The sequence below is a fragment of the Nyctereutes procyonoides genome, unplaced genomic scaffold, assembly GCF_905146905.1.
Source record: "Nyctereutes procyonoides isolate TBG_1078 unplaced genomic scaffold, NYPRO_anot_genome, whole genome shotgun sequence".
In the NCBI taxonomy this organism is placed as follows: Eukaryota; Metazoa; Chordata; class Mammalia; order Carnivora; family Canidae; genus Nyctereutes; species Nyctereutes procyonoides.
The window spans coordinates 23,966,974-23,974,488 of record NW_026575145.1 but is presented as its reverse complement, the minus strand read 5'-3'; the positions used below and the strand labels follow the sequence as shown (position 1 = coordinate 23,974,488).

The 7,515-nt window shown below is 40.8% G+C and overlaps 1 gene segment (V, D, J or C); it reads left to right on the top strand.

Annotated features, from left to right (window-relative positions):
• The first annotated feature begins 2,168 nt into the window (after window positions 1-2,168).
• On the top strand, window positions 2,169-2,721 carry LOC129499403 (T cell receptor alpha variable 9-2-like). The segment is given in 2 exon segments: window positions 2,169-2,264; window positions 2,387-2,721. Coding segments are annotated over 2 exon segments (381 nt in total).
• The last annotated feature ends 4,794 nt before the right edge of the window (window positions 2,722-7,515 follow it).

Sequence of the window (7,515 nt, the reverse complement as noted above, 5' to 3'; positions counted from 1 at the left end):
CAAACACCTAGATTAATTCTCTTCTAATGGCCTTGGATGGGACTGTCTGCTTCATGCAATTACATGTTTCTTTCTAGGATATTGCATGTGCTCTCACCTGTGGAATGCCCACTTCTGCTGAATTTCTGGAGGACTTCAGTTTAGGATCTCTAATATGAGAAACTTTTTCAATTCTTGTCAATAAAGGATGTAGGATATCAATTAGTTGATGTAACCAAGGATCCATTTCTTGTACTTTATCTACCTAACTGGTAATAAAATGTAGATATAAGGTCAATTCGCAAGTCTCAATGGCAATCTTTTCCTGAGGTTGTTCAGAGCACCAAAGGTTTAGGTCAAGTAAAGGTGGTTAAATGAATGGGCAGAGGCAATCTGTGTCTAGGACGAAAGGAAGAGTGTCAAGAGCTTACTTACTTAGTTCAATATGCGAAGATTGGAATACATATGATGTGGCACATTCTGAGTTATGTGGGCCAAAGTGAGCAGTTCATAGTGAGACAGCCTCAGACATTGTAAGGGAAAGACACAGGCCACAAAGGCTAAGGTGGTCGTAGGCCACAGTAGTTGAAGGGTAACTGCTATAATTATTCATTTCAGTGTAATATTCCATTCGTTGTTTCTACTTTTCCAGAGGATTGGGGTGTGACAGGAGAAATGAAATTTCTGTGTGAGGGCTAACCTTACCTAACTGTCCCAGAGAAATTTGTTCTGCTATCTCGGGACTAACTGAAATTGCATAGGCAGTAAACACAGAATCCAGGTGATAGTTAACTCTTGTGATTGCTGTGGTTTTCTGACAGGAGAGTGGTCCAATCCATGTAGAAAAGAAAATACTCGTATCAGTCCATACTCATAGGTCATGGAGGGTATAGCGTTGTGGAAGATCCCTTTGGAGATACTCAAATGTTTCCTTGGGACAGTATTCCGGACCATTATCCATCTTTCCAGATTTTGGGGTTTTGTTGAGTCCCAGAAGGCATGAATAGCCTCACTGTCTGCCATCCTAGGAAAGTCTCCCCACTAGTGTTAGTTTAATGTGCATCCCCAGTGTGATGTGTTATCTCTGGTGGATTGCAGCAACTGGTCATCAGAGATCATTTGGCTGCACCAGGCAGCTATCTTGGCTTACATAGCTTGGTTTCATGGATCATCAAATCAATCACTCCTAGTGATTCTTTACAGAATTTAGTGCCAACTTTTCTTCAACTATGATGGTCTATTTTACTTTTTCCATGGTTTTGTCTTTATGGGCTTTTTAAAAGATTTTATTTATTCATGAGATGCAAAGAGGGGCAACACATAAGCAGAGGGAGAAGCTGGTTTCCTGAGAGAAGCCTGATGCGGGACTGATCCCAGGATCCTGGGATCATGACCTGAGCCAAAGGCAGACTCTTTTACACAGATCCACCAGGTTCCCCTTTCTCTTACTTTATGTTTTTAAAGAGGTACTTACATAAGGACCTTAGTGGGAAATTTTTGTTTTGGATATTGACATGCTTAAGCATCTTAAAAATTATTTTTATGAAATATTTTAAAAATTTCATTGAATACATCAAATGATTTGTGTTTTTGCTGTGCATTTCTACTAGGATGCAGGAGATACATAAAGTGGTTAAGAAGAGTTAGGAAGTTAAGAAACCACGTTGTCCTTATAGCATTTGGAAGATGTGACCTATATTAAAAACATATTGAGGGGATCCCTGGGTGGCTCAGAGGTTTGGCGCCTGCCTTTGGCTCAGGGCGCGATCCTGGAGTCCCGGGATCGAGTCCCGCGTCGGGCTCCCTGCATGGAGCCTGCTTCTCCCTCTGCCTGTGTCTCTGCCTCTCTCTCTCTCTCTCTCTCTCTCTCTCTCTCTCTCTATCATGAATAAATAAATAAATAAATCTTAAAAAAACATATTGACTGACACTGACTACTTGATATTTTGTAAATTGACATAGTCAAGATGTATTCCTTAGTTTGGCTACTTCGATTAATGTTGCTTCTGCTGAGGGATTGTGATTTATAACGGAATCTAGAGTAGGATAGTGTCTCTTGCCATGTGTAGGGTGTCTAGCCAACGTGTCCCCATTTCAGGCCCTGTCCACCAGGGGGTGCAGCTTCCTAGCCCAAACTCATTTCCTGTGTGAATGGAGGGCTTCCACTGATCATTTCTCTCTCACTCCAGCGTTTCCTCACGTTACGAATAAAGAAGATTATTTGGGTGTCACTCCAGAGATGAAGTGTTCTCCAGGTTTCATGATTGTCCTACTCTCAGTGCTTGGTAAGTGCAATGCCTCTTAAAATTTGGATTCTTTTCTTCCATTGTGTCAGCAAAACCTTTAACTAATTTTATCCAAGAGCTTCATGCCCAAGGTGACACAGATCTCTTTCCTTTTTTCCTAGGACAAACCCACGGAAACTCAGTGACCCAGATGGGAGGCCAGGTGACCCTTTCAGAAGAGGCTTTCCTGACAGTGAACTGTAATTATTCAGCATCAGGGTACCCTGCCCTTTTCTGGTATGTTCAGTATCTGGGAGAAGGTCCACAGCTCCTCCTGAAAGCCTTGACAGACAAGGAAAAGGGAAGCAACAAAGGTTTTGAAGCCACCTATGACAGTTCATCCAGATCCTTCCACTTGAAGAAAAGCTCAGTGCAAATATCAGACTCAGCTGTGTACTACTGTGCCCTGAGTGACACAGTGATAGGGACTGCAGGGGGAGCTGGGTGCAAACTCTGAGCAGAGCAGGGGCCTGGATGCTGAGCCTCTCTGACTGATCCACTCTGGTTCCAGCACAGTCTGTGGTTGTTTGTCTCTCAGTATCTGGTTGATGCAAAAATCATATAAACAGCTATAGCATAGGAACCAAAGTAGCACTGCCCACCCAGCTGTTCATTTGTGACATTAACAATAGTTTGATGACAAGAGTTCCTCAGTCAGGGGGTCAGCAATTTCAAGGTAAAATCACATAACAATGAAGTGGTCTCTTGCTCATCCTTGTTGTGAATGTCCAGTCTCACAAGTTGTTCAGGCCACTCTGGTGGGTATCACTGTGCCTTATGACACTTTTCCAGAGACACAGTGTGCCTGAGAAGTTAACAGCTGCCCAGTGTTTCACAGAGTATGGCAGGAAGTGTGATGGGAGAGCTAGAGCTCCCAAACCAGGTCCTGTTTTTATTTTTATGTTTTTAATGATTTTATTTATTCATGAGAGACACACAGAAAGAGGCAGAGAGACACAAGCAGAGGGAGAAGCAGGCTCCCCACAGGAAGCCCGATGTGGGATTTGATCCCAGGACCCTGGGATCATGCCCTGAGCCGAAGGCAGATGCTCAACCACTGAGCCACCCAGGTGTCCCCCAAACCAGGTTTTAGTAGAGAAAGAAGGTAAGGGCAGAATGCAGGAGGAACACATATACCCAAGCAATGAAAATGAGAGGCCATGGACCTTTGCCCTGCTTTCTTTTGTAGGAAACCAGGTAATAGACATAGTCTGATATTCAAAATGAAGAGGTGGGAGCAGAAACAGAATGAAGGAAGTGGCTTATGTCCTGGCCAGGACATAATGCATGTGAAATATATACTATAAATAATTCAAAGGATATATATTAAGAATTTTTCTCCGACATTTGGGTAAAATGGTAGACTAAGGGTGCCTGGCTGGCTCAGTCAATAGAACTGAAATTCTTAATCTCGGGTTTGTAAATTCCAGTCCCTTGGTGGGTAATGAGATTACTTGAAGTAAAATCTTTAAAAATATCTACGGGAGATTAATGCTTATCTATTGATTTGTTTAAAACTCTATTAAAAATGCCACTGATTTCTGTGCATTGATTTTGTATCCTGCCACATAGCCGAATTGCTGTATGAGTTCTAGCAATCTTGGGGTGGAGTTTTTTGGGTTTTCTAAGTACAGTATCACGTCATCTGCAAAGAGAGAGAGTTTGACTTCTTCTTTGCCAATTGGAATGCCTTTTATTTCTTATTGTTGTCTGATTGCTGAGGCTAGGACTTGTAGTACTCTGTTGAATAACGGTGGTGAGGGCAGACATCCCTGTCGTGTTCCTTATCTTAGGGGAAAGGCTCCCAGTGTTTCCCCATTGAGAATGATATTTGCTGTGGGCTTTTCATAGATGGCTTTTAAGATACTGAGGAATATTTGCTCTATCCCTACCTGTGAAAAGTTTGGATCAGGAATGGATGCTGTATTTTGTCAAATGCTTTCTCTGCATCTATTGGGAGGACCATATGGTTCTTGTTTTTTCTCTTGTTGATATGATCAATTACATTGATTGCTTTATGAGTGTTGAACCCTCTTTGCATCCTGGGGATAAATCCCACTTGGTCATGGTGAATGATTTTCTTAATGTACTGTTGGGTCCTATTGGCTAGTATCTTGTTGAGAATTTTTGCATCTGTGTTCATCAGGGATATTGGTGTATAATTCTGCTTTTTGGTGGGGTCTTTGTCTGGTTTTGAAATCAAGGTGATTCTGGCCTCATAAAATGAGTTTGGAAGTTTTCCATCCTTTGGAACAGCTTTAGTAGAATAGGTATTATTTCTTCTTTAAACGTTTGATAGAATTCTCCTGGGAAGGCATCTGACCCTGGACTTTTGTGTCTTGTGTGGTTTTGATGACGGTTCAATTTCCTCGCTGGTTATTCGACTGTTCAGATTTCCTATTTCTTCCTGTTCCAGCTTTTGTAATTTCTGGTTTCCCGAAATGCATCCTTTTCTTCTAGATTGCCTAATTTATTGCATATAGCTGCTCATACATTTAAAAAATCATTTCTGTTTCCTTTTTATTGGTTGTGATTTCTCCTCTTTCATTCATAACTTTATTAATTTGAGTCTTTTTTCTTTTTAATAAGGTTGGCTCATGGTTTATCTATCTTATTAATTCTTTCAAAGAACCAACTCCTGGTTTTGTTGATCTGTCTACAGGTCTTTGGGTCTGTATTTCACTGAGTTCTGTTTGAATCTTTATTATCTCTCTTCTTCTGCTTAGTGTAGGTTTTATTTGCTGTTCATTCTCCACTTCCTTTAGGTGTGAGGTTAGCTTGTGTACTTGAGTTTTTTTCCAAATTTTTGAGGGATGCTTGTATTGTGATGTATTTCCCACTTAGGGCCACTTTTGCTGTATACCAAAGATTTTGAATGGTTGCATCTTCATTTTCATTAGTTTCCATGAATCTTTTTAATTCTTCTCTAATTTCCTTGTTGACCCATTCATCTTTCAGTAGGATGCACTTTAACCTCCACGTGTTTGAGTTTCATATTCTAACATAGAGACTGAAGAAAGAGAAATTAAGGAGTGAATCCCATTTACTTTATGCACCCAAAAGCATAAGATAACTACGAATACACCTAACCAAAGAGGTAAAGGATCTATACCCTAAAAACTACAAAACACTTCGGAAAGAAGTGGAGGAAGACAGAAGAGATGGAAAAATATTCCATGCTCATTGATTGGAGGAATTAATATTATGAAAATGTCTATGCTTCCCAGGGCAATTGACATGTTCAATGCAATCCCTATCAAAATAACATGGACAAAAAAAACAAAAACAAACAAACAAACAAAAAAAAAACAAAATAGCATGGACATCCTTCACAGAGTTGGAACAAATAATCTTAAGATTTGTGTGGAATCAGAAAAGACCCCGAATAGTCAGGGGAATATTGAAAAAGAAAACCAGAGCTGGGGGCATCACAATGCCGGATTTCAAGTTGTACTACAAAGCTGTGGTCATCAAGACAGTGTGGTACTGGCACAAAACCAGACACACAGATCACTGGAACAGAATAGGGAACCCAGAAATGTGCCCTCAACTCTATGGTCAATTAATATTCAACAGAACAGGAAAGACTATCCACTGGAAAAAGGACAGTCTCTTCAATAAATGGTGCTGGGAATCTTGGACAGCCGCATGCGAAGAATGAAACTAGACCATTCTCTTACACCAGGCACAAAGATCAACTCAAAATGGATGAAAGATCTAAATGTGAGACAAGAATCCATGAAACTCCTAGAGGAGAACACAGGCAACAAACACCCTTTTTGAACTTGGCTGTGGCCAACTTCTTGCAAGATACATGTATGAAGGCAAGGGAAACAAAAGCAAAGATGAACTATTGGGACTTCATCAAGATACAAAGCTTCTGCACAGCAAAAGAAACAGTCAACAAAACTAAAGACAACCTACAGAATGCAGAAGATATTTGCAAATGACATGTCAGATAGAGGGCTAGTATCCAAGCTCTGTAAAGAACTTATTAAACCAATACCAAAGAAACAAAGAATCCAATCATGAAATGGGCAAAAGACATGAACAGAAATTTTACCAAAGAAGACATTCACATGGCCAACAAGCACATGAGGAAATGCTCTGCATCATTTGCCATCAGGGAAAAATACAAATCAAAACCACAGTGAGATACCACCTCACCCCATTGAGAATGGTGGAAATTAACAAGACAGGAAACCAGAAATGTTGGAGAAGATGTGGAGAAAGGGGAACCCTCTTGCACTGTTGGTGGGAATGTGAACTGGTGTAGCCATCTGGTAAAAGGTGTGGAGGTTCCTCAAGAGTTAAAAATAGAACTACCCTAAGACCCAGCAATTGCACTGCTGGGGGTTTTCCCCAAAGCTACAGATGCAGTGAAATGTTAGGACACCTGCACCCCAATGTTACAGCAGCAATGTCCACATAGCCAAACTGTGGGAGGAGTCGGTGTCCACCAAAAGATGAATGGATAGAGAAGATATGATCTATATATATAATGGAATATTACTCAGCCATCAGAAAGGACAAATGCCTACAATTTGCTCCGATTTGGATGGAACTGGAGGGTATTATGTTGAGGGACTTAAGTAAATCGGAGAAGGACAATCATTATTCGGTTTCACTCATACGGGGAATATAAAAAGTAGGGAAAGGGAGTATAGGGGAAAGGAGAGAAAATGAGTGGGAAAAATCAGAGAGGATGACGGAACATAAGAGACTCCTAACTCTGGGACATGAACAAGTGGTAGTGGAAGGGGTGGTGGGCCGGGGAATGGGGAGACTAGTTTAACGAGCACTGATGTGGGCACTTGATGAGATAAGCACTGGTGTTATACTATATGTTGGCAAACCGAACTCCAATAAAAAAATTACATAGATAAAAAATAAAAATAGTAAAAAGAAACTATTAAAAAGATAATAAAGACTTCTCAAAGGGCAGTAAACCACAAACACAAATGAAACAAGGAAGGAATCCATCAAGAGACGATGATACAAATCAATTTTAGAAAATGAGCTATAGAAGGAGAAAGGTAAATTTGCATGAAAGTCTAGATATAGAAGAATACCAGTCCTAGTGTAGAAGCACATCAATGTGTGCTGTGCCCTCCGGAAAGTGTCAGGGAAAAGAAGCACCACAGAAGTTTGGATAAAATGAGGTGATAGTGTTGCTAGCATTGGTGCATGGATGTGTGCGTATATATGCCTGTAGGTGCCCATGTGTCCATGTGTTGAAGGTACTGGGGTG